Consider the following 27,471-nt stretch of genomic DNA (forward strand, 5'->3'; position numbering starts at 1 on the left):
ACTCAGATGCAGGGGCGTAGCGAGGGGGGGGGGGGGCGGGGGGTGCGGACCGCACCGGGTGACACCATTTAGGGGGGTGACACCAAGGCAAAAAATAGCAAAATATATAGAGAAAAACTCGAGGGGGGTGCAAATCGAAAGTTTGAAAGTTTGTCCCTGGGAACAGAGTTTCTTCCTTCGCCCCCCCGAAAAATTTTTACCGCCCCCCCGAACGAAATGAAATTTATATAATTTATATAGAAAATATATACTTTTAACAGTGTCCGCCCCCCCGAAGAAAGTTTACCGCCCCCCCCCCCCCCCGAAGATTTCAAGTGCCCCCCCCCCCCCCCGGAGAAAAAAGTCTGGAAGAAACACTGCCTGGGAAGGGTCTCTATGCCTCTGGGGGGGGGGGGTGACACCATTAAGTGCCGCACCGGGTGACACCCGACCTCGCTACGCCACTGCTCAGATGACAAAATGTACAACGCACGTTTCTCGTGTATGTTAATAATAATGGTTTGAGCAGCTATCTGGCAGGTATATTTATAGTATACGGGCCCTGCACTAAAAAATATCCATAGCATGAAAACAGTGTCTTCTTTCATTCACTCTGCTCCCATTTACAAGAACTTGCTTATAAATTAAACATATCCAAACTATTCTAAGTGAGCGAGATAGAGTAAAGAATCTGATATGTGGTACCAATTTTGATACATATTTGAAAATTGAAAATAAACAAATTAAATGTTAAATTAGAGTATTGAGAAAATCGGGAATATCCAGAAGAAAGTAGAGCTTCCAGATAAATTTAGAAGTCATAAGCAAAAAGTATTTCTACATTCAAAGGTTTAGTCAGCTCTAAAGACGTTAGCTCATAGCTAACATGAGTGAGCCTGACTCAGTGATTACATAATTGCTTTTTCTGAAACCTAGATCTACAAATAAATATTGATTTAAACCTTTACGACACGAATATTTCAGACAGATCTAGACTCTATGACATTCTACACGCAAGGTAGGAGCAAGCTCTTACTTTCATCTTAGACCATTCACTTTACTAATTTACATTTGATTTTTTTTTTTGTATTTTATCTTGCAAAAAATTAGGTAATAGCAACCAATTTAATTTAATATTTTAATTACATACTTTGATTGACGAGGCCTACTAGTTTTAATCAGGGGTCGTCCATAAATGACTTCACACTCGTAGGGAGAAGAGGGGTCCGTAATTTTGTGACGGTGTGTGATGAGGGGAGGGGGGGGGGGGGTTCAGATGGTGTGATGTCACACTTTTGCATTATTAAAAAGCAATGCTGGTAAACGAATTTTATCCGCTATTTCGTGTTTTAGAAAACTGTTTAAATAAATTGTAATAGGAATTGATTAAAATACTGTATGTTGACAGAGTTCAGAAAAGATTTTGAAAAATATCGCCGTTTTAAGAAAAATTCAACTGCAATTTTGAGGGGTTTGTAGGCGGAGGTGTGACGTCATTTTAGGGGGGGGGGGGTCTGGCTTTTTTTGACGATGTGTGACGTAGGGGAGGGGCGAGGTAAAAATCGTCCAAAAAAAAAGAGTGACGTCATTTATGGATGACCCATCAATCGTCCTGATACGTGCTGTCTGAAACAATCCTTTCAAACTTGAATCTTTCTTTTAAAAAACCCAACGAAGCGTAGTATTTTTAGCAGGGCACTTTCAGATGATCTTAAATATCAATTTCCTTAATATGATATGATAATTTAAAGATTCTATTTTTCAGAAAATAGACGATCTTTGTATGAAAGGATTTGTAATTCCGATTCTATTTTTAGATGGCTTTAAAAAATGAATCCAGTATGATGAGTCAGGAGGATATAGCAGCCTTATTTAGAGGTAGGCCATTAACAATTTTAATTAAGTAAACTTGAATCACTAAACTAATCGTTATCGTCAACAGCTAAGATATGAATTTTCAAACCCCTCCCCCATTGTTACAATAAACAACCATAAAACGAGGTCAAATATAACAACGAAAAGCAATAACTCCTCCCCCCGGCTATTTTTAGCTACACGTTCATGTGTGGACTTTCCCCATAAAATTAAAGAATAAACATTGGTTCACATGTTTGATATCACGAATGAAACACATACGAAGGAATTTTAATAATAAAGCTCCCCTATTCAGACTTAAAGACCCATAGGGCAGATGAAGTGGAGTTCGTATATTTCTTGACTTCGGCATATGAAGGGGTGATGTGGTCAGCCGCCTTTACTCTCCCTTACGTGAGTTAGGTACCCATCAGAGCTGGGTGATCTCAGGGATCTCATACGTATTCGAGCCGAACTTGAGACTTTCTGGGTAAGCAATCGAATGCTCTACCATACAACCACGCCGACTCCACTGTCCTTCCAGTGAGTAAGGTACCAACCACAGCTGGGTGAACTCAAAGATCCAAACTCGAGACCTTCGGGCAAGTAGCCGAATGCTTAACCATTCGACCCTTTCTTCACCTTGCTGGTATTGTGTACGTCTTTATTATTATTATTTTTTTTTGAATAGGCCTTTGGTTTAGCCTAAAATTTGAATTTAAGAAGTTAAATATTTTCTGACCAATAATGATCTGGCAAGTACATTAGAGGATCTTTGTTGTCGGAGATAATTTCTTTCAAACTTGACACTTACTTTACTCAAAAAATATGAAAATGAAAGGAGTTCGAGGGAAATGATTTTTTGTGTTATTTTTGATTTTCTGGCTACGCGTGTAGCTCGCCCAAGACCTGGTTACCAGAGCTTAAAGACATGGTTACCAGAGCTTAAAGACCTGGTTACTTACCAGAGCTTAAAGAACTGGTTACTTACCAGAGCTTAAAGACCTGGTTACTTACCAGAGCTTAAAGACCTGGTTACTTACCAGAGCTTAAAGACCTGGTTACTTACCAGAGCTTAAAGACCTGGTTACTTACCAGAGCTTATAGACCTGGTTACCAGAGCTTATAGACCTGGTTACCAGAGCTTATAGACCTTGTTACCAGAGCTTAAAGACCTGGTTACCAGAGCTTAAGGACCTGGTTACCACAGCTTAGAGATTAGGTTGCCAGAGCTTAAAGACATAGTTACCAGAGCTTAAAGACCTGGTTACCAGAGCTTAAAGACCTGGTTACCAGAGCTTAAAGACCTGGTTACCACAGCTTAGAGATTAGGTTGCCAGAGCTTAAAGACATAGTTACCAGAGCTTAAAGACCTGGTTACCAGAGCTTAAAGACCTTGTCATCAGAGCTTAAAGATCTTCCATTTCAATCACTTGTCCTAAAATAGAATCTTTACATTTTTAAATTTATCAATTGGGACGACGTGGCCCAGAGGTACAGCGTTAGACTGCTAACCTGAAAGTCTCTAGTTTGAATCCGTGTTCAAGACATTAGAACGTCCATGAGGCCACCCAGCTCTGATGGGTACCCGACTCACGTTAGGGAAAGTAAACGAGGCTGACTAAACTATCCTTTCATATTCCGAGTTCACATAAACATGTGAACTATACTCCACTTACCCCATGGACTGTTCTTTTTTTTTTTTTAAAAGGGTACTTAACTTTACTTAATAAACATTGTTATTTCAAATTCCGTATCTGCAGTACATATCGTTAATGACATGAATTTTATGTCTTGTAGGGCACCATGAGGTCGAAGAGTGTGAGACCCTGGAAAACGACCCCCAGACAAACTTCGAAAACTGCAAAAAGAAAGATTTCCACCGTGAGTTAATACCTGTAAATGAATTAAACGAAAGCAACTTCCCAGACCGTTACCGGAATAAGAAAGTCCTTGAAGTTGTTAAAAAGCTTACGAATTTGACTGTAATGGTAGTGGTGAAATTTACCAGCTCAGCTAGACCCGACTTCTCAGAAGATAAAATTCCATACCCAAGTTATAAATATAGAGGGACATATATTTCAAGAAACGGCACTGGGAGAATTCGCATGGTCAAGAAATGTCCAGAAGATAGCGTCAAAACTTGCCCATGTTCGAAATGTAAAACATCCGGCACGCCCAAAACATCGTGGGGGGAAATCACCGTCCATACAGCGACCCACGTGGTGTTTGACGAAAGTGAGGCTGTCTACACCACTTGTGTAGTAGACTACGACTTTGATAAACAATCGAGCCTGGAGATTCAAGTCGTGAAGCTGGAGGAAGGGGACATCAACCGCGACTGCTGTCGACTGCTTTGCGTCACCCATGACCTGGATTTAGTCGATCGTTTAACGCAGACGAGAAGTGACTTCATCCAACTATGCCAGGAAGTCAACGAAATGTACAAGGATTTCAGAGACGAGGACAAACTGGCTATCATAGTATCGCACCCCCACGGCCTACCAAAGCGAGTCTCCATAGGAAAATGGACATACAGAATACGCGAGGGTAGCGAATTCTCGAAATACTCATACACCAACGCCACCTGTCCTGGCAGCAGTGGCGCCACCGTCTACACGATGGGAGACAAAGATCTGATTTCCTTGCACGTGCACAGCGGAACTAAAGACATGGACGGGAGTTTCAACAACTACAGTGGCGTTGGTTTAGATAAGTACACATGGTAAAGTGAACGCGAATCATCCCGTTTTATAATTGTGGTTATCGGTAAAGATGTAATGTTATCAGCTACAAATGTGTGTTGTCAAATACCAGGTTAACCTGAATGCTCATTGATACTGCTAACGGTATAGTAATAGCACGTACAAAAACGTGTGAAGTGAATGCTAAATGAAGATTTGAACAGAACCCAAAGTTATTGTAGTCTTTATACTTTCTTCTTCGTTCTTAATTTTAGTGTTAGATGGTATCCCCTCCAACATAATTAAATATACTTGTCAACTTGTTATGCGCCATTGAGGGTTTGTTTCAGCTTGCTTTTTTTTTTTTTGGATTTGCTTCCATAGCCTTTGTCCAACCAAGAACTAACTACAAGTCAGCCGATAAAGTATTACAGTCTAGCCGAAAAGACCCAGATGGAAACAAAAATGAGTATTTATTTGTTTAGCAGTTTTTTCTTCCGAGTGGAATTGACTGCATTAAACGAGATTTTATTTTATTTTATTTAGTACACCAACATTATAAGTTTTTTTTTTTCAGAGGAAGACATGAAATAAACATAATGTTAAAATAGATAGAAAACCTCAATTGAAAACGTAAAGATATCCAGAAGCGTGATCTTTACAATCTGGATGTGTCTAAACTAAACCGATCGAACTAGAGCTGGTGTTTATATTTCTTCTAACTAACATGAGTTTCACACCCGTGCCCTTATAGATCTTTAAGGTGCATTGTTGCCACGTTTTTTTTTTAAAAACACATACTTGATTTTAAACATAATTGTGTGTAAATCATATATTTCTTATTTAACATTAGAGCTAACTAGATAGTTTATATAGTCTTTAAAAGTGAGATATATCACTGTTTTTTTGTAGATAGTTGTAACTAAAAACCGTTCTTGCAATAAGGGTTCATCCAGAATGCCATCACGCTTTTTTTGACGATTTTTACCCCCCCCCCCCTCACCTCCGCCACACTCCGTCACAAAAAGCCAGACCCCCCCCTTAAATGACGTCACACCTCAGCCTACAACCCCCATTAAAAAATTGCAGTTGAATTTTTCTTTAAACATGTTTTATTTTTCCAACATCTTGTCTGAATTCTGCCAACATAGAGTGTTTTAATCAATTCCTGTTACAATTTATTAAAACAGTTTTCTAACGTTGCTTTTTTATAATGCAAACGTGTGACGTCACACCATTTGGACAACTTCCCCCCCCCCCCCCCCCGTCCCTCTCATCACACTCGGTCGCAAAATTACGGACCCCTCTCCTACACGAGTGTGCAGTCATTTATGGACGGCCCCCAATAACAGTAAGATGTAGGCCTATATGTACATAATGTTATCGTTAATAATACACACAAACAGAGGTAGGAGTATTTTTCTATGCTGTGATATGTACATCTTATATAATGATATTTGAATTGAATCATTTGATATTTACATATATGCAGTTATATTTACATATCTGTGGCGATATTTTACACCAGAGTTAGTGATATTTACATACCATGTTTGATATTTACACATTATATAATGACAATATTTTACACCTTGCTACGACTGTTACTTTTATTGCCACACTTCGCCATGACATGATTTTATTGCCTTGATGATTGTGTTTTTAAATATATACACATAATTTTTATATTAAGATTATTAATGTTGGTCATTTGACTTAGGCCTGATTTGTTTTTCAACAATAAAACTTTAATTCTGCCATTATTACCCAATTTTCTATTGAATAATTTTAAAATGTTTTTTTGCACTGAACATAATTTGATGTTAGTTTCATGTCACAGGCTCATGTGCGTTTTAAACACACGTTTAAGAAAGTGAATAAAATTTTCGAAATTAATTAATTATAATTTTTTTTAGTTGTCTATTCTCATAAGTATCAAATTAAAATAAAGAAAACGGAACAAAAATAGTTTGAAACCCCACCTACAAAATTAATGGACTGTTGATAACTGACTCATTGCAACATTTCTCATTCTATTATAATCTATTCTATTTCATTTTGTATTATAACTAAATAATATTAATTCTTTATTCCAAATTTTTAATGCTTTGTTATTGCTATGTCTTTACTACTTAATTGCCTTTTATTAAAAACGATGTTATTTAAAAAAAAAAAAAAAAAAAAAAAAAAAAAAACGCCCAATGTGAAAAAAAGTCTCCGTGTTTACTGTTGTTACTGTTATTGAATAACTTGAATGTACAAATACATTGATTCTGTATTGTTAGCAAAATTGTGTTTTTCTTATAAGTTAAATACACAAATCTTTACTAAATTTTTAAATTTGATTATCATGACCTAGGGCCCAGAAAGTAGTAATTCTGTTTTTCTCTCTCCATAAGAGCACTATAAGTAAATTAAAATTAAAATTTTCCAATGTGGGTTATATTTTTTTGTTATATTTTCTGCTTGAAACATTGTTATTGTAAGCCAGTTTTTGTTTTAGTTCCACGAGACTCAATCTGTCGCCTTACATTTAAAATGGAAAAAAAAAGTTTCAATAAACCTGGGAACATATTTTTTGGGTCCAGAAGTAGGAATACTATTTCACATTTACAAACTTCACCGCTCGAATTTAAACTTACACTTTTTGTTACGTCCCTTACATGTCCCCTGATTGTGTGTGTTGTGTGCTCGAACGACAGGTACCCTCCCTTTGGTGTATAGTTGTAGCCCTTGGTTGAGTGTGTTTACATGGAGCGAGAAGTGTTCACGTGAGGTGTGTCAGGTGACGGGTGTCAGAGCGTGTGCCATTGTGTGAAGTAGTTAGTTGTAGTGTGGCTGTGGACGTGGAACGTGGTGTTGAGTATTGTCACTTGTGTTGTAGACCCCTTTTATCTTTATTATTTTATTATTGTATATATATTAAATATCTCATTATTATTATAGAGTGATAGTGTTATCTACGTCGTATTTGTCTGTTGCTATATACCCCTAGACATTGAAGAACACGACACTTTTTAACAAACTAAACGAAACTGTTCGTTTCTTTCTTTAAGTGTAAATTCTCGGTTCAAATCCCTGCCGCATTGGTTCAGGCATGAAGGGCGCGGGAGGGGGAGTGTTCATGGCGGGGGACTGGGGTTCATTTGTCTTCGTCTTGAAGACAACATGCCATCCGTCTGGAAAGCCACGTAGAGATAACCGTACCGAGATCTCGCCCAAACTTCACGACTTAGGAGAGTCGTTTTTTTTCTTGTGATTTGGGCAACATCGCAAATTACAAACGGATTCTTCCCAGATCCAAGTTTCCTTTAAAAGCCTGTTTTTTAAATTTTTCCGAATTACACCCGGGTTGAGTTCAGCGATCATTATCCTGTCGAAAAACTCTGAGCGTCTCCAGTGGACGGTGGGAGATCAACTCGTTAAGAAGCCTTGATTAACTTTCCCAAGTAATGCGGTTGCTTGAGTAGATTAAAAAAGAACGACTTAGGAGGTTCGTCGAACCACCGAACACAAAATCTTCTTTCATAGGAATTTAACAAAATCTTTCGGCACTGTGTTTACAGTAAAAATAATGATGTTTCTGCTCGACGACCCTTTCTGTTGGAGATTAGTCCAGTCCTTATTCAAGATAGATAAGGGAATTGTATTTGTATTCAAAAGTTGCGCGCTTCTTAGAGCCTACGTTTCGCACCTCTTAAAAAATTACTAAACTGCGAACCCCGGTATTTCCGATTTTGTGCTGTATTTAACTTCCGCTAAAATCTACTCACAAATTTATTTATAACTAAAATGTACGAGGAGATCCCTATGACTTCGAAATCAACAGAACCATATTCCATAATCATAACTAGGGTGTGTGATGGTGATGTTTTAAACATAACCGTGAACTTACGTGTTAAATTTGTTTCTGTATTCATTATTTAAGATTGCAAAAGTATAATATATCTACTGATGGTGTAAAGTTTACACACGAGAAGTTGGTGCGAAATGCTAGTCGCACAAATCGCACTTGTGTACTTTGTATTCGAATGTCAATCAAATATTGCGAAAAAAATAAAAATAAAAAAAAAAATTAGATCTACTTCCTGTTTATTTATAGTAAACTAGCCATCGGTACCCGTTTCACGTGAATTATAGGCGTATATATTTTAAAATGTTGAACTTGTTTGAGAAAAATAATTTATAAAATAGTTATTGGTCAAAACGCAATGTGTATTACTACACGCTGAACGATATTAGTGACAAAGCAAAGAAATAACTAATTAGCTAAAAATCCGACACATTTAAAGTAAAAACTTATAAAAGTTTAGGCCGAGAAAATCGTATTGTATACATTTCATAGCGTACGTAGCTCTAAATCATATTTGAATGAAATAGTTCATTTCTTTATTTTATTCTAAACTCGGAAGATGACGTTATTAGTTTCGTGCTCCTTTTTTAGTGTAAACATTAAGTGACGTCATTGTTAAATGCGCTCATGTCCCAACTATAAAATCTTTTTCCGGTTGCATAATTAAAATTGTTTTTCTACATTCGAAAATACCTTTATTTTTATATTTTTCTTCTTTAAATAACATTGTGGTTATACATTTAAAACATCTAACATTATTTTCAACAAAAGTCCATATCAAGTTCTCCATATATCGCTGCAGATTCTGATGTGATATCCGGCGAAAATATTTTGCGGACAGACAGAGAGAGAGAGAGAGAGAGAGCGAGAGAGAGAGAAGTGCGCACATGGGCTTTTATATATTAGGATATGATTTCCCGTTTATATTTTTTCCAAGTCGTTAGAAAATCGGATTTGATGTCTTTAGTTACAATGTTTACTAATAATTAAATTTTATTTTTAGTTTCCCGTTAATATTTTACTTGGTCAAGTTGGCTCGAAAAGAGCAGATCATTATTTACACGAAACAAAAACATGCCCTCTGACATACCAGCAATACTTTTTTTAAAAGTACAAAATAAAGCGGAAAAAATAATGAATGTTATACAATCTGCTAATTCTGAGAACATAAATATATTTAGTGTAAGGCTAGCTCTATATTTCATCACCATCTTTTCCCGTTCGTTTCTAAGACACTTGGGGCAGAGGAAGTAGAGTTCATCTGATTCATTGACCTCAGCTTACAAGGGAATAGCGTGATCAGCGCTATGCCAAGCCATCTTTGTTTACCTAAAATGAGTCAGTTACCCTTTAGAGCTGAGTGGACTCATGGACTTTCTACAGACTCGAGACTTCCGACCTCAAGGATTTCGGTTGCCACTAAACATATTTATAGACCCGACATTTCAACCCGACCTTTACATTTTAGCACAAAATTTATTTCGATCTACCGTTAAATATTTTGTTCCGTGACTTCTGAAAAAGTTATAAATGTAATGCGATTTACGATAGCAGAAAAAAAATTGCTAAATACAAGTAAATAGCAATGTTTTGCACGAGTTTTCGGTAATCGTCAGTATAACCATATTATGTTACATTTTTCTTACACTACAACGTTGTGCATGTTGTGGTAAGAAAATAAAAAAAAAAACATGGTTGCTTTTATTCAACTTGTATTTAATTACGGAAAATATTAATAACAAAATACGTCCAATTTACAGAACATCAATACAAAAACCAAATAAGAAGAGGTTTTGTATTCTATCTATAAGGACTTTTTAAGTTAAAATATTAACCACTACATTGCTAAATAAAAAAAGTACATGTATAAAACTTTTTCTTTTTCAAAAAGATAAACGAGTAAAGGTTGGTGTAAAATTTTAAAACTTAGATCATAGCTTAGACGATGAAATGTTTTGACAGTAATGAATTTAGATTTTATCTCTTTTCTTAACACTGTGCCTAAGATTTAATTTGTATAGCTTCTAATGACAGATACATTATAAACCTCTTATATTTTGTCAGGGTGGTAATGGACAGCCAGGCAGAGCAAGATGTCAAAGACTTATTCGAGAAGGTTGAACTAGGGGATCGAGACGAATAGTTCCATGGGTTTCGACTGTTATCAGTGTGGTAAGGGATGAAACTGTCAAAAATGTGAAGATGTTTTTGTAGTTGTGGGCCATACTTTATGGTTGTGTAAACGAGGGCTTAACTGTCTCTTTTCCTTCTCGGCTTTTGTTTACATTTGTGTAAAAGATGGCTGAACTTTCTGTCTCTTGAGTAGCAAAGAGGGAAATACTTCCTTGCTTCTGACGCATTCAGTGCTGGAGTTGTGGGACTTGTCATTTCAGCATGAGAATTGCTCTCTCTTCTGTGGCTTAACTCTCTGTCTCTGAAGTAGCAAACAGAGAAATGCTTCCTTGCTTCTGAAGCATTCAGTGCTGGAGTTGTGGGACTTGTCATTTCAGCATGAGAATTGCTCTCTCTTCTGTGGCTTAACTCTCTGTCTCTGAAGTAGCAAACAGAGAAATGCTTCCTTGCTTCAGACGCATTCAGTGCTGGAGTTGTGGGACTTGTCATTTCAGCATGAGAATTGCTCTCTCTTCTGTGGCTTAACTCTCTGTCTCTGAAGTAGCAAACAGAGAAATGCTTCCTTGCTTCTGACGCATTCAGTGCTGGAGTTGTGGGACTTGTCATTTCAGCATGAGAATTGCTCTCTCTTCTGTGGCTTAACTCTCTGTCTCTGAAGTAGCAAACAGAGAAATGCTTCCTTCCTTCTGACGCATTCAGTGCTGGAGTTGTGGGACTTGTCATTTCAGCATGAGAATTGCTCTCTCTTCTGTGGCTTAACTCTCTGTCTCTGAAGTAGCAAACAGAGAAATACTTCCTTGCTTCTGACGCATTCAGTGCTGGAGTTGTGGGACTTGTCATTTCAGCATGAGAATTGCTCTCTCTTCTGTGGCTTAACTCTCTGTCTCTGAAGTAGCAAACAGAGAAATACTTCCTTGCTTCTGAAGCATTCAGTGCTGGAGGTGGGGGACCTAGAGCTACAGTAGTAGTGCTCTGTCTTCTGGGCCCTGTCATCTCATCATGAGTATCGCTCTCTCTTCTGTGGTTCCTCACCCACACTAAAAGGAAAAGAACGGTTAAAATGTCAAAACTGTAACCGTTAAATGTAGATGAATGTATGTTTCGAGTATGTATCTTAAAAAGGCGATATGAATATAAAATATAGGATGGGTGTGCGCATGCGCTAAGGAAAGGAAGCAGAGAGAGGTAGAGAGAGCGCGAGGAGATGACGAAACTGAAAGTCGTGGTTCTAGTAGTGTAGCTGCTATATTATCTGATATCAATAAAAGACTGTAAAATCACCAATAATGTGGTTTGTGCCATGAACCCAGTCATACACAAGGGCTGTGACAAAAACGAAATAGGTAGATAGTAACTCATTCCGCGACCTAAATAGACAACCCTCGCTACATATATCTGTTCAAAAACAAGATGGCCTTCTTGTATTATGCCGTAGACAAAACAAGCACTACCCGCGGCTAATAAAATATCAATAAACAAAATCACCTTAAAGAAAATAGATATTAATAAGTATTGGCTGAGGCGTAGCGACGGGGGGGGGGGGGTGCGCACCACATCCCGGGTGACACCATTTAAGGGGGTGACACCAAGGCAAAAAATAATAGCAAAATATATAGAGAAAAAATTATAATTTTACTTAATTAAGTGATTAATTCGAGTGTTAAACAGTGTTTTAATCGAAAGTTTGAGGGGGGGGGGGGGTGTGCAAATCGAAAGTTTGAGGAGGGGGTGGGTGCAAATTGAAAGCTTGAGGGGGGTGCAAATCGAAAGTTTGAGGGGGTGGGTGCAAATGGAAAGCTTGAGGGGGAGGGGTGCAAATCGAAAATTGAAAGTTTGTCCCTGGGAAGGGTCGCTTACGCTTTTGAGGGGTGGCACCATTAAGTGCAGGACCGGGTAACACCCGACCTCGCTACGCCACTGAGTATTGGGTTACCCACCCATTGCTACAACAAAGAGTGCCACTAGAACAACAATCGTCCCAATCATCCACATCAAGCGGAGTGGTGTGTACGTGATTTCTGGCACAACTGGTCCATCTGCCACGGCTCGTCCATCTCCCTCACCACCCCTGTGAGCACTTTGACCGCTGGAGAAAATTCAATATATATATATATATATATATATATATATATATATATATATATATATATATATGTATATATATATATATATATATATATATAAGATATATATATATATATAAGATATATATAAGATATATATATATATATATATATATATATATATATATATATATATATATATATAAGAAGATATATATATATATATATATATATATATATATATATATATATATATATATATATATATATATATATATATAAAGAGAGATAGAGAAAGAGAGAGAGGAAGATATAGAGAGAGGAAGAACGTGAAGAAAAGTAGTGAGAGAGTAGAGAAGAGGTAGCCCCATAGGCTATTAAGAGAAAATGAGATGCCGAAAAAAAGGTGATAAAACGTGAACATCAGTTTAGAGGTTTGAAGGAATGCGAAGAGTTTCTTCCAGACATCTCTTGGGGGGGGGGGGGGGGGTCGAACCCCCCGCCCTGAAAATACTTACTGCTTGCAGCATCCACCATCGCACACACCGTATCTACAGTTAATAACAGTGCTCGAGCAGTAAAAAAAAATTCCGATGCAGGTCGAGTAGCTGTTACAAACTGCAAACAAAAAAACATACTTTTGTCTAGAGGCGTAGCGAAGGGGGGGGGGGAGACATATGTCCCCGGGCGGGGGGTGCAAATCGAAAGTTTGAGGGGGGGGTGCAAATCAAAAGTTCGAAGGGGGGGGGAGACATGTCCCCGGGCGGGGGGTGCAAATCGAAAGTTTGAGGGGGGGGGTGCAAATCGAAAGTTTGATAGGGGGGGGGGGTGCAAATCGAAAGTTTGAGGGGGGGGTGCAAATCGAAAGTTTGATAGGGGGGGGTGCAAATCAAAAGTTCGCGAAGGGGGGGGTGCAAATCAAAAGTTCGAGGGGGGGGGTGCAAATCAAAAGTTCGAAGGGGGGGTGCAAATCGAAAGTTTGATAGGGGGGGGGGTGCAAATCAAAAGTTCGCGAGGGGGGGGGGGTGCAAATCAAAAGTTCGAGGGGGGGGGGGTGTAAATCAAAAGTTCGAAGGGGGGGTGCAAATCGAAAGTTTGATAGGGGGGGGGTGCAAATCAAAAGTTCGCGAGGGGGGGGGGGGTGCAAATCAAAAGTTCGAGGGGGGGGGGGTGTAAATCAAAAGTTCGAAGGGGGGGGGACGCAAATCGAAAGTTTGAGGGGGGGGGGTGCAAATCGAAAGTTTGATAGGGGGGGGGGTGCAAATCGAAAGTTTGAGGGGGGGGTGCAAATCGAAAGTTTGATAGGGGGGGGGGTGCAAATCAAAAGTTCGCGAAGGGGGGGGTGCAAATCAAAAGTTCGAGGGGGGGGGGGGGTGCAAATCAAAAGTTCGAAGGGGGGGTGCAAATCGAAAGTTTGATAGGGGGGGGGTGCAAATCAAAAGTTCGCGAGGGGGGGGGGGTGCAAATCAAAAGTTCGAGGGGGGGGGGGTGTAAATCAAAAGTTCGAAGGGGGGGGGACGCAAATCGAAAGTTTGTACCCGGGTCGCTACGCCTCTGCTTTTGTCCTTTGCAATAATTATTATAAGATGATTATTAACTTGTCAGTGTCATTATTTTAAAACATTGACAGTGGTGTAGTGCTCAGCACAGTTGGTGTGATAGATTGCTCACATTTATGCGACCTCTGCTTGTAAAGTTGTTCAGTGGTAATATGAAAGAAAAGAAATTGTTTTATGGCATGTTTGGGATTTGTAGAACAGAGCCTCAACAATGATTAGGGCTAATGTAAACCAAAAAGAAAATTTAAAAACGTATGTACGATGTTATTAAAATAAATATTGTTATAAAAACCTGTTTGGCTGATGTTAGACATTTCTAAAGGTTAGATGTGTTTTATGTTTTTAGTATTTTCGGTAACAAAACAAAGAAAATAAAACAGCCAAAAAAAAAAAAAAAACAGCCAAAAATATATTTTTTTTTTTAAATTTCATCGCTGAGCTAGTAAATAACTTGGCATACTTAGGCCAAATGGTTTTACAAAGTATAATTTTCATTAAAACATTTCACCCGCAAAGTTTTGAATACAAATTACTTCACAATGGGGTTTCATGAAAATCAATCACTGAGGTTTTATACAGCCAACTAACGATTGCCTTACAGAGGTGAAACTTCAGTCTTTGTATAAGTTAGACTTGTTGAAAATAAATAGAAACACAAACACAAAACTATAGAAGTTCTCTACATTTGCAGCTATTTTGTAGCATGTTATGAAAATGTTTGAAATGTTATCAAGCTTAAGCTGTTTTTTAAATGGCCACTCTAAAAGCAAAATTGGAAGTACTTTCGTCTATTCGTTGAGTTCTAGAATCTAGATCTATTTATTGAAGCCTAAGAGTCATTCTACGTCTACGACAAGAATAGCAACATGTTTAGTTAAACTCAGAGCTCCATGAGTTAGTGAGTTGCAGCCGACATTACTAATAATAGAAACAGGTCTGTTTATGTCGTTAATAAAAGAAAATCATGGCTGACGAGCCGTATCCCTTATTGTCTTGACTTTACAAAGCTTTTACTCAAAATAATTAGTAAAAGAGGTCTATGCTGGCGGGGTATAAGTAAAAAACAAACGAAAAGCAAATTTTGTGTGTAAATATTACCTTAGAAGTTAATGTTTTTTAAGCTACTACAGGTTTTCAATTAATTGTTACACAACGCTGACGTGGCGCCATTTTGTGCTGCATTTGGCCCTTTATCTGTTCATTACCAAAGAACATTTTTGAGAATACTAAGCACTTTTTTTTTTTTACAAATTTTTGAAAATTCGTGTCACTGCCCATACGGTTAACATTGAAACTCCTTATTTTTCTTTTCTTTTTACATTCAAATATTTTCGACGCTTTTAAAATAATACGTAATTTATATGATATATTTCTCAAACATAATTGCAAGAACAGAAATTGAAATTTACTTAGTATTTATTGTCTAGGACGTATTACACTTTCAAGGGTGGTAACAATATATGATATTTATAGGTGACTACTTCAGGCATACACATATTAGTTCTTTAAATACTTTATTCAAAATTTGTTTAATTTTAAATATTAAGTTACATTACAGTTACATGTTTAAAGTACAATAGTATCATAACAGTAACATTGTTAAATATCTGTTAATTTTTAAAAAAATATAATTCAAAATAGATTTTGCTGCAATAGTAAAATGATAATACATGGTGTGTTTAGAGATATTACCGTCAAGCTGCTTTATCTAGAGGTAATTTTTTAAAGTGAAAGTTTGCATTAATGAATATTTATTTTCAAAATGTTCCTGAATTGTAATCTAAATTCAGCAGTTATAATCAAGAATCATTCTATTTGTGTAGAGCGGTGGAGGGTGTTTAATGGACAACGTTTTTGCTAGGATTCTGAATGTAAGTTGCGATCGCGATAGGAATTCATTGATTTTAAATCATGTCATCATTTTTGATTTCTTACTATGTTCCATTTATTTTCTTGAAACCTTTACACAAACGTTTATATTAAGTTATGCCCATTTCGCCTCCCCCCCTTCTCATTTTTTATAATTCCACTTGTGAATATCGATCTAATACAAAGACACTTTGATCAAAATTGTATAAATAGGAGTTAAACACAATGACCTGACTATTGAAGATGCCAATAAAAAATATTCGGTGTTGAAAACTTGAAGAATAAGGTAAAACAAAGGGAAATCAAGAACACATGTGATATATGTACAGAATGATTGTGAACTACCGATACAGGTAGAGATTGAAAATGGCGCCATACTAGAAGTTTTCAAAAAACATCAATACCTCCACCTACCTATGACTCAGGGGAGATAATACTATCAATTCCATCAATAATTTTTAAAATTCGTATTAAATTAAAAATAATACAGGCGCTTAATTAAAGTGATAGTTAAAAGTACCGTCAGTAGATAAAGTGTTAAATACCGTGGTTCAATTACAACTTTTTTTTTTTTACACCAGAAGTGTCTTAATTTTAATTTTTTCATGCAGGATATAAAAAATTCGATGCACCTAAGTATATAAACATAAAAAAAATAATGCAAGAAGTTGATACAGCATTTTACCTTCAAATAATTTTTTTAAAATATAATTACACAACTTTTAAAATTAATCCATATATGGACACATCGCTTGTTATCAAACGCCAGCATTGGACAAAACACCTGTGACAAAAGCAGGACACAGCACTTGTGATCGAACACCCGCTGACAAACCACCTGTGGTCAAAGACCCTCTGCTGAGAAAACAACTGTGGTCAAACCCAGTGGCGTAGGCGGGGGGATTAGGGGGCGTCATAACCCCACCCTCATAGACCCCTCGGTATGTATATATAAAGTATGAAGGGGGGGGGGGGTGCAAATCGAAAGTTTGAGGGCGGGGGGTGCAAATCGAAAGTTTAAGGGGGGGGGGGTGCAAATCGAAAGTTTGAGGGTGGTGCAAATCGAAAGTTTGAGGGGGGGGGGGGTGCAAATCTAAAGTTTGAGGGAGGGTGGTCAAACCCAGTGGCGTAGGCGGGGGGTTAGGAGGGGGTCATAACCCCCCTCATAGACCCCTCGGTATATATATATATATATAAAGTATGAGGGAGGGGTGCAAATCGAAAGTTTGAGGGCGGGGGGGGGGGGGTGCAAATCGAAAGTTTGAGGGTGGGGGGGGGGTGCAAATCGAAAGTTTGAGGGTAGTGCAAATCGAAAGTTTGAGGGGGGGGGGGGTGCAAATCGAAAGTTTGAGGGAGGGGGGAAATCGAAAGTTTGTCCCCGGGTAAAAATTGGAACCCCCTCCCCCCCCTCTTGAGACGATCCTGGCTACGCCACTGGTCAAACCCCCTATGGTCAAAGCCCCTCTGTGGTCAAACCACCCATGGTCAAACCCCATTTGGTCAAAGCACCTGTGGTCAAAGGTTATTAAATTATTCACCACCCTTTTTGTGTGTGCGGTGTGTGTGTGTGTGTGTGAATGTAAGGGGGGGGGGGATTAGTGCTTAAAATGTCCTCTATGTGCTCGTGGGATGTATATTGATAGGTGTATATTAGCATTCATAAGCTTAATAACGCGTCAGGTTTCATTAGGTTCATAACTTCTGTTTAGGTTTACCTCATCTACCGCTTCCTAATACCAAAGTACTATTTTTTAATTACGGGTTGTCTATAAATGACGTTATACTGCGGAGGAAAGGGGTTCGGCCTTTAGTGAAACGTGAGGCGAAAGGGGGGGGGGGTGGGAAGTGTGACTGTACGCTTGTGCAATAGTGTTAGAAACTCTTAATTGGTAAAAAAAAAATTATAAATTCAATTCAGTAAAATTTAATTAATCTAAGCCTTCTTAACTTTGATCGTACTCATTAATTTAAAAAAAAATCGATGATTTAAAGAGATAGTCTTGGGAGGGGTGAGGGGCTGCGGTGGGGCGTCATATCTTCTTCGTTCTTAATTATTAGTGTTGAAGGGGATCGAGATTTATCTGCCAGTGGGTTTGAACTCGAGACTTTGTTCAATTATATCAACCATGAGCTTTTTGCCGACTCGACCACGCCTCCAACACAATTAAGCGTTACGTGTCAACTGGTTTTGCGCCATTGACTCCGATTTCAGCCTGCTTTTCTTTTTGGATTTGCTTCCATAGCCTTTGTCCAACCAAGAACCAACTACAAGGCAGCAGTTGTTTAATTTTGGAGTTATCTCTCCTAGAAGAGTGAGTGGCTGTCCCCAGCTAACGAGCCTCATCTGCCCGAGGGTTCGAACTCGAGACTTTTCGGTTTAGCAACCATGAGCTTTACCGACTCGACCACGCCGACCCCTGGGCGTCATATAAGTTGTTGGGTCCTGGCTTTTTGCGACCATATGTGACGTTGAGGAGTGGAGGAGTGGGGGGGGGGGGAATGATCGTTGAAAATGATGTCGCTTATGATAAAAATGACACCAGTGTAGGTTTAAATACCGTGGTTCATTTACAATTTTTCTTTTTTTACACGAGAAGTGTCTTAATTTTGCTTTTTAAGTGCAGGATACGAGTTTTTTGTTTGCTTTAAAATGTTAGTACTAGATCTATATCTAGTAACTACGAGTGAATTTCTTTCAACGCGCAGAAAAAAAGGTGGTATTTAAAAAAAATTGATGTAGATCTAGAATCTAGTCTAGATCTAGATCTAGATCTAAAAAAATCTATCTAGATCTACATCACATTTTTTTACATCGAATACAAAAATATTCGATGCACCTAAGTATATAAAAATAAAAAAAATAACGTACCTATGATGAAATTTAAGAATACAAAAAGATGATATAGATTTAGCATTTTTACTTCACATCAATTTTTATTTCGGGTATAAAACTACTAAAAACCTTAGAGATTGTAAAATTGTAAATAACATTTTAAGGCATCTTATGTTGTCAAGTAAACATTCAAGCTTCCGTTGCAGTGCGAAATAGTACAGTAAATAACCAGTAACCAAGAAAGTGCGCATTTGTATTACTATTTTGGCAAACAAAATAAAAACTTACTTTAATTTTTGTAAGTTCTGGTTCATGACATGCATGACTATATAATTAATTTTATTCGTTTTATTAGGTAAGAAATAACTGATTTTCAAACTTAGAAAAAAAAACAACAGACACAATAAAACATTTGTTTTGTTTTATGTTACATGTCTGCAAAATCAAAGCGTAAAAGCACTGACTAGGAACCGAAATTGAGATTATCAGACAAGTAACCGGAGGTAATATTCACAAGTGTGACCATCAACCCCAACATTATAATAACAACACATAAAAAATAACGAAATATCCACTGATATAGAAACTCGGGAAGTGTCCTGTCGAGCACCCGACAACTTTGCTTTATATATATATGTACAGAGATATATATAATTAAAGCGGAAATATTACCCCAATTTTTTTCCCCAGCTGAAGATTCCTCGGTTCTAATCCCTGCCGCATTGGGTTCAGGTGTTGGTGCTCACACTATCTACAATGTGAGGACCTATCGACATCCGTCTGGAAAGCCACATAGAGGCTGCGCACTCAGATAACGGTACCGAGATCTCTACCACAGGTAACGGATGAGGGAGTCAGTTTTCCTTCTGAAACCGACGTTACTTCTAGTAACTATGGTTGTGATTGGTACAATTATTTCCCCAGAACATTTCCGTCACTACCACAAGAATCAAATTCGTGACAAAGTGGTGACAGAAGCAATCATCAAATCGTAAGAGATGGAAACGCTTGGGGTAATAACCTAGACCAAAATAATGGATACTTTCCAGAGCATAAAAAATATCCGCAATAGTCATCTATCCAAATGAATTTTGTGTTGAGTTCAGCTATCATTATTCGGCAGAAACGCTATGAGGGTTGTGGTGGACAACAGGAGATCAACTAATAAGTTGCCATGATTAACTTCAGCAAGCGTTGGCGTTGCTTGAGAAAGTTAAAAAAGACGCGTTAAGAGGTTCGTCGACTATTGAACACTTAGGCCCTACATAACGTTTCAAAACTGTCAAGCTAAATGATGCAATATATCAGCTCAAAATGCGTACTCCCAAGTAGCTACAGTACGTAGCACCTCCATAACTATAATTAATATGGGTATTACCGATTTTGTTTTATAAACGTTGATTAAGTTGAGTTCACGTCGCATCTTACGGCGTTTTATGATCCTTCTCATAGAGCAGATACACACGTTAACTATTTGAATGGTTTGTGCTAGATTTGCTGAATGCGACCCTATCATCACAATTACAGAAATCAAATTTTTGTATTATAAATATTAATAATAGAATTCTCTGGTTCGTTCTGATGGGTCATGTGGTTTTAAAAAAATATATATTTTTCTTTCAAAATTTTAAGAGCAAAGGTTCGAGGACGAATTTCTACAAAGTGGGGTTTTCAGAAGAATTAAAAAATTTTTTTTTTTTACGATTGCTTTGATAGAAAAAAATCGAAAAATTACACGTTTTTCTATCCGGCAAACCAATCTCGCCTTGAGAGCTAGACTGCTAACCGAAAGTCTCGAGTTCGAATCCGGGTTCAAGTCAGTAGAACGTCCCTGAGCTATCCTGCTCTGATGGGTGCCTAACTCTTGTTAGGTTGGGCATAGTGCTGACCACACCATCCCCAGCAAACGCCGATTTCTCTGAAACTGATGAATTCTACTTCACCTGCCCCATGTGTCTGATCTTGGAGGGTCGGGAATTATATAATTCTATATAAGGTTTCATATCGGACTATTAAAAAACTGATGTTTGTGTAGATTAACGCTTTCACAGCGGAGTACCAAAATGAAAGAATTTCTTTCCTTACCTGAAATGAACACAGTGATTAGAAACTGTACAGTGAAAAAATGATTATAAAATACTCTCAGCATATTAGAAATGGTATGACAATTTTGTGTAACACTTAACCAGACCTTGAGTCTTAAATTAAGGAAATATAAAATGAAACTAAAATACTAATCAACACGACAAGCGTCTGTGATTGACTTCCTGCAACTAATTACTTAATTCAATTATCTTTCTAAAAATAGTTATGCAAATATATATCTTAAGTTGAAACTGTAATAGAACGAGTTCCCTAAAATCAATTAATTCAAGTTTCGGTTTATCATTTTGATGTACTGATTGTTGTGATTGGGTGGTGGTGTGGTGTCATGTTGTTGAGAGTTTTGAAAAGAGAATGGAGATTCAGCTAGACCTGTTGACTTATTATCAAAGTTTAAAGTTTTTTATCAAGGTGTGTGTGTGTCCGTGTGTGTGTGTGTGTTTTTCAGTGTGTGTGCAAGTTTCAGTGGGTGTGTAAATGTGTGTGTAGATGTGTGTCAGTGTATGGGTCTGTGTGTTTTTTGTTGCAGTGTGTGTGCGTTTTAGTGTGTGTGTCAGTGTTAGTGTTAGTTTGAGTGTGTTCGTTTGAGTGTGTGTTTCAGTGTGTGTGAGTATGTGTGTGTTGCAGTGTGTATGTGTCAATGTGTGTTAATGTGTGTGTGGGTGGGTGTTAGTGTGTATGTGTTACAGTGTGTGTTTCAGTGTGTGAGTTTTAGTGTGTTTGTGTCAATGTGTGTGTGTGTCTGTGTATGTGTCTGTGTTTGTGTGTGTGATGCAGGTTGTATGTGTGCCAATGTGTGTGTCTGTAATAAACTAAACCTTTCTTATTCTGACCGTGACTGGAAGCCATCGCTGATATAAAAATGAATATTTTATTACTTTGAGGGACGACGTAGTCGGGTGGTAGAGCGATCGACTGCTAGCCTGAAGTATCTGGGTCCAGACTCTGTATTGCAGGAATTCCCAGATTCCACCCTGCTCTGATAGGTACCTGAATCATGTTAGGGAACATACATGCGGTTGATCAAGAAACGTACGAACTCTACTTTACCTACCATCTGGATCTTTATGTTTGAAGGAGGCATTTTGTTATAATTAATTTATAATAACAAATAATGCGTATACCTTTCTATTGGTAGAAAACTGGGTTTCTGGTCCCACATTGCTGGGCCTCTGGCTGTAGCCCTGTCAGCTCCCCACCGTAGCAGTCAAAGATGTGAACTATTCATTATCTTTTCTTTTTGTGCCCAAGACACACGGCGCCCCCCACAGAAAGCTCCCTCCTCTTGTGTTGGTCACCGGCAATTTTCCTGGCAGTCCCCCATGACAGTGCTGCCTCTGCCAGCTGCTTCCCCGCCGAGCGCCTCCCTTGGCCTTCCCTTCTTTCTTTTTCCTTGAGGCGTCCCGTTTAGCGCCATTCCTGCGATGTCATCTGGATTCATTCTTTGGACGTGTCAGATCCATCGCCATCTTTTAAAAAAAATTATTTCGGAAACTATTAACCCACATTACTACCGTTTTATTGAGTATTTAATTGCCGGCCACGATACAGTTTCCACTTTGTCAGAAAATTGCTATAGTATTACATTCACTTAAATAAAAGATCTCAGTCAAGAAATGATAATTTTAAACAACTATTATTTTGTAACGAAAATAATGTATAGTTATTTCTCTACTTTCGCGTGAAATTTGAAAGCTAAGGTTTTGTTGTCATCGATTCAGCTCTTGAAACCACAGTAGAGAGAAACGATCTACGACTAGAAGGCTATAATTTATCGTTCACCAAAATCAAAGAGCAAAGGACAAAAATATACTTTTATTTAGTAAATAAAAAATAATTATATTATACCCTGTTTTGGCCGGCTTGTAACGAAATACTGGAAACCACAAATTGTATAATCGATGATAATTATCTTATTTTTTAAAGAATTCCGTTTGTAGAATGTAATGGTTAAAAAACAATGTAAACCATTCATTTTAAAAAATGGTATATACAAGTGTATACATTGTGTTTTTGTTTTTGACTAGTAAATGTATTACTAGACTGAAGATAGCTAGATCTATTGCCCTTAGCATCAACCAAACTTAGCGAGGCTGCTATTGGGAAAAAATATTAGAGCGAACTGAGCTCATACACAATAGTGATACACAATTTTACTAAATTGTTTAGCACAGTTTTATATGTAGTCAAGACAATATAGCATAAGTAATGAATCTTGAGATCATATCCAAGTTAATTTTACTGTAAACAATTGGATGGTTTTTTTTCAAAGATAATATATAGGTAACATATTACACAATTTGTATTTGTTAAAGCTAAAACGCAATACATTCGTTTACGAATCATGAGTTCAGTGATGAAATCAACGGCGGGTTTGGAGAGTTTTATCTCACCATTCACACTAGCAACCACGCCCAGCGACAGACCCAGGGAACTTTTCGTCCCGACCCTCTGGGTCAACCTCCTCGCATACGTCGTCGACGTCTGGCTCTGCCTGGCCGTCTGCCTGTTCGGCGTCGTCACCAACATCCTCAGCATCCGGGTCTTCGTCCGCATGGGCTTCGCCGACACCGTCAACGTTACCATGACAACCATCTCCTTCTGGGACCTCGTCCGCGTCCTTGCCGGAGCCGTCACGGACCGATTTCTTTGTTTTTTCCGGCGTTCGGAAAATCCTGGCAGAACATCTGCATCACCAATCTAAACCACCTCCACTTTATGTTAGGAAATATGCCCTATGTACTCGGTTTTTACGTGGCTGTAGAACGATTTTTTTTTTTTTTTTTTTTGCATTATTTAATTATTCATGTCCCTGACAGGAGGGATCCAAAATAAAATGATGTGTCTGCATCAGTCAACCATTCAAAGTCAAATCAATGATATTTTCGGGACTTTATCACCTTATATACTTAGGTGCATCGAATTTTTTATATCCTGCATGAAAAAATTAAAATTAAGACACTTCTGGTGTAAAAAAAAAGTTATAATTGAACCACAGTATTTAACCCTTTATCTACTGACGGTACTTTTAACTATCACTTTAATTAAGCGCTTGTATTATTTTTAATTTAATACGAATTTTAAAAATTATTGATGGAATTGATAGTATTATCTCCCCTGAGTCACAGGTAGGTGGAGGTATTGATGTTTTTTGAAAAATATATTTGTTTTATGCTGATCTTTTACGAAATTCAAAATATCCATTACACATTACATCATTGTACATATTTATACTGGCATTATCATCCATAATTTTACAAGAGCCGTCGGAATTGTGAGCTATCATTGTGTAGTCATCAGGAGTTGTTACCCCTTCTCCTCTTAATATTTCTGTCTTAACCTGTTGATTAAAAAGTATAATTTAATGACAGATCTTTTAGTAGGCGTGATTTTATTTCCTAGTATCTTACTTGGATTCTCTTTAAAAAAGGAATAAGTGCATAAAATCGTTCGAATAACAAGATACCAAGCTTTTATGTAACAATGCACTAAAACTAACAAGGAGAAAATAAATGATTTTCTTTAAATATATAATAACGAGCCGTATTTAGGAAGAGATTCACTTTAAACATTTTAATACAATAGAGTTTCATGACTAAAAACTATAGCCCACCAAATGAACCTGGTAACGAGCGTATAATAGTGCGGAAAGAGTAGCACAAGACTGCATACTAATTTCAGACAATTTTAATTAATTCATAAAAAATTAATAAGGCATCAAATTTGATGTCAGATTGCATTGTCGTTTTGTATTTATTTATTAATTTTGTTTCTCATCATCTTTGGTTTTTCCATATATAAACCTCAGTTGGGGGTTTTTGTCCAGGGGGTTTATATCGCGGGGGGTTTTAGTCCAGGGGGTTTATATCGCGGGGGGGTTTTAGTCCAGGGGGTTTATATCGCGGGGGTTTTTGTCCAGGGGGCTTATGTCGCTGGGGGTTTTTGTCCAGGGGGTTTATGTCGGGGGGTTTATGTCCAGGGGGTTTATGTCCAGGGGTTTTTTGACCGTGAGCCATCTTTTACCCCTATTTTCAATTTTACTCTACTATTTATTAGTTAATTATTTTTTCAAATTATTTCAAGCCAACAAAGTAATAATTGGATTGAACAGAAGCTGTTTAAAGAGTAAGTAAATCATTAAAACAAGATTCCAGTCACAAATAATATACATACTACCAACATTATTGATTTATTTCAATATAAATATGGCGTAGTCTTATCATGATTTGCGCTTGCCATCTGAAACATAAACGTCTGACAATATACTGATTAAAACAAAAGTAATTCTAAAAATATATTTTTAATTTTTATAAATTTTCTATTGTATCGAAACTAAATCTTTAAAACTCTCCAAAATAGAAAAAAATGTCTAAATGTTTTTTTAAAGGGGTGGGAGATCTAAAAGAAATACATTCGATTACATGATGTATATTAAACTTTATTTTTTTGTTGTCAATACAGAGATGAGATTAGGAATCAGAGCATTAAGTTGTTTTCTATATATTTAAATCCAGTTTACTATCACTATGTACAGAAATGGTAACAATTTGACGTCAAATAAATCCTGTGTTTCTCTTTAATTTTAGGAAAATATGTAGCCTATGTTAAAAAATATGTAGACTTTTACCATGCAAGTTAAATTGCAAGTGTAGTAACTATACATTTTAATTATGGTACATGAAATGTAAATTCATACTGCTGTACATAATTTTTTTTACGGAGGTATGGCTGTAACTTTCATAACATTTTATGATAAATTATAATTTAATTTAGATCAAGCAATTTAGTTTGAAATATGGACTAAATTCCGCCAAGATGTGAACTTAACACCTCTAAGTCGATAACCTTGACCTCACATGCTGTTGACGGAAGGCAAGTTCAAACAGGAAAGACGACAGAGTGCCTTATTGCTATTTCCAAATTTTAATTGTCGTAATATTAGATACCAAAATATGTTCAACTTCCATATTTAAAGCGTAGTATTTGTAGTAATACTATACATGATTCATAGATAGGCTTGTATGTATGACATACTCAAATAGGAAAACGACGAGTTTTTTTAAATACAATGACGGAACATCTATTTATTTTTTCCGACTCTTTCATTACTGTTATCATATTAGTTTAAGGAAATCAACGCAGCATAGTAAATCGCCTATTTATACTGTTGTTTGTAAATGTATTCTTTACCTGTGATGTGTTTTTCAATACCTTTTCTTTAAAATCTGTGACAACTTTATACAGCTGATTACTTTAAGAAAAAATGGCTGCTATATAAAATAATAACGGAAAATTCCTAATTCATAGATTTTCCGAAAATTGTGCTCCTTAAAATATGTATTGTTTTATTAAGCATTTTTTAATGCAACAAAAACAATTACCATGCAATTTTCAAAACAATTTAAAAAATAGAAATAAAATGCATATTATAAGGTAGTTATAACTCGTGTCTATATGAAAAACAAAGTCTGTAATTAATAGATTTGCAAATTACAATTTTAAAAACCCTTACTAATAATGCATCTTTTCATTACTTTTTATTTTAAATTTTCTGGCCAAGAGTAACTGGTTCCAATTATGAGATGACTTTAAGAAATAAAACAAATTACCACGGTTCTAAGTAAAATATGGAGTATCGGTTACTTATCTTAAACGAGAATTATATAGGATATTATATTCTTTTTTTTAAATTATAGGTATTACGACTCAAACACCATATAGCAATCCGTTTTGAATATTCTAAACTTTTAAAGCTCACATTTATCTTTTGAATTACGATGTAAAACTATTTACTGTCCTTTTTGTCTATTTTAAATAATCTACGTTTTATTTTTATTTTAAAATTAGGACTATACAAAAGCAATTAGTTTTTTTTTTTTAAATTTCATTTTTTGTGGGAAAATGGTCTGTTAATTATGATTAAATCCTTTTACTATTAAATATTGATTTAGTCCGTTAAAATAATCTACGTAATGAAAATTTTTGTCTCTTAAATTACAAAAGAGCCCAAATAAAAAGGGCCGCCATAACATAAGGCCGACAGGTTATAAGGCTGGCATTAATGAGCCTTGAGGAAGTCCGAGAGTGCTGCCGTCCAAGAGGAAATTGTTAATGATACTTTTATGATGGAGATTACAGGGGAGTCTTAGAAACAAAAAAATACACATGGATGCCATAATATCATCATGTGTCACCATTTAATTGAAGAAAACAATTAATTGTTTACATAGGTTTACCTAAACTTTTAACTTTAAATGCATGCAAGATAAAACAAAAAAAAAAATGAAATATATTTTAGTATAAGGAATGAAAATCTGTAGTCGTATCTAATTTATCTTTTGGGCGTACAACATTTTAAAGGTTTGAAATTGTGTTAAATTTTAACTCCTTTTGCGGTTTCAATGGCAACCAGAGTTGATATCCCGACAGAAACCTACGTATCAAATACGTATAAGATTTAAAACAAATCTATAAAAATCGTAGGAACCTAATAACGGTAGTACATTTTCGTTAGGTAGAAGAAATTTTAAAAATAACTATT

General features: G+C 36.8%; 2 protein-coding genes across 4 annotated transcripts; one reads left to right on the forward strand and one right to left on the reverse strand.

Annotated features, from left to right (window-relative positions):
• The first annotated feature begins 844 nt into the window (after positions 1–844).
• On the forward strand, positions 845–4,914 carry LOC131948947 (uncharacterized). Of its 2 annotated transcripts, none has more exons than XM_059310679.1 (3): positions 845–997; positions 1,745–1,857; positions 3,634–4,914. In XM_059310679.1, exons 2-3 carry the CDS (start codon positions 1,797–1,799, stop codon positions 4,560–4,562), a joined length of 990 nt encoding a protein of 329 aa, XP_059166662.1. In that variant the 5' UTR covers positions 845–997; positions 1,745–1,796; the 3' UTR covers positions 4,563–4,914. The 2 variants fall into 2 exon arrangements, with proteins under 2 accessions (XP_059166662.1, XP_059166663.1); XM_059310680.1 differs by having other exon boundaries at positions 1,797–1,857.
• Positions 4,915–10,075: 5,161 nt separating this feature from the next.
• On the reverse strand, positions 10,076–22,087 carry LOC131948945 (uncharacterized). Of its 2 annotated transcripts, none has more exons than XM_059310677.1 (4): positions 22,055–22,087; positions 13,085–13,184; positions 12,441–12,589; positions 10,076–11,540 (listed from the first exon to the last, which is right to left on the reverse strand). In XM_059310677.1, the coding sequence occupies exons 3-4, from the start codon at positions 12,493–12,495 to the stop codon at positions 10,621–10,623; spliced, it is 975 nt and encodes a 324-aa protein (XP_059166660.1). In that variant the 5' UTR covers positions 12,496–12,589; positions 13,085–13,184; positions 22,055–22,087; the 3' UTR covers positions 10,076–10,620. The 2 variants fall into 2 exon arrangements, with proteins under 2 accessions (XP_059166660.1, XP_059166659.1); XM_059310676.1 differs by lacking the exon at positions 22,055–22,087 and adding an exon at positions 18,864–19,019.
• Between the last annotated feature and the right edge of the window lie 5,384 nt (positions 22,088–27,471).

This window comes from Physella acuta, unplaced genomic scaffold, assembly GCF_028476545.2.
Source record: "Physella acuta isolate Inbredline_101_S28 unplaced genomic scaffold, ASM2847654v3 ptg000666l, whole genome shotgun sequence".
NCBI lineage: Eukaryota > Metazoa > Mollusca > Gastropoda > Physidae > Physella > Physella acuta.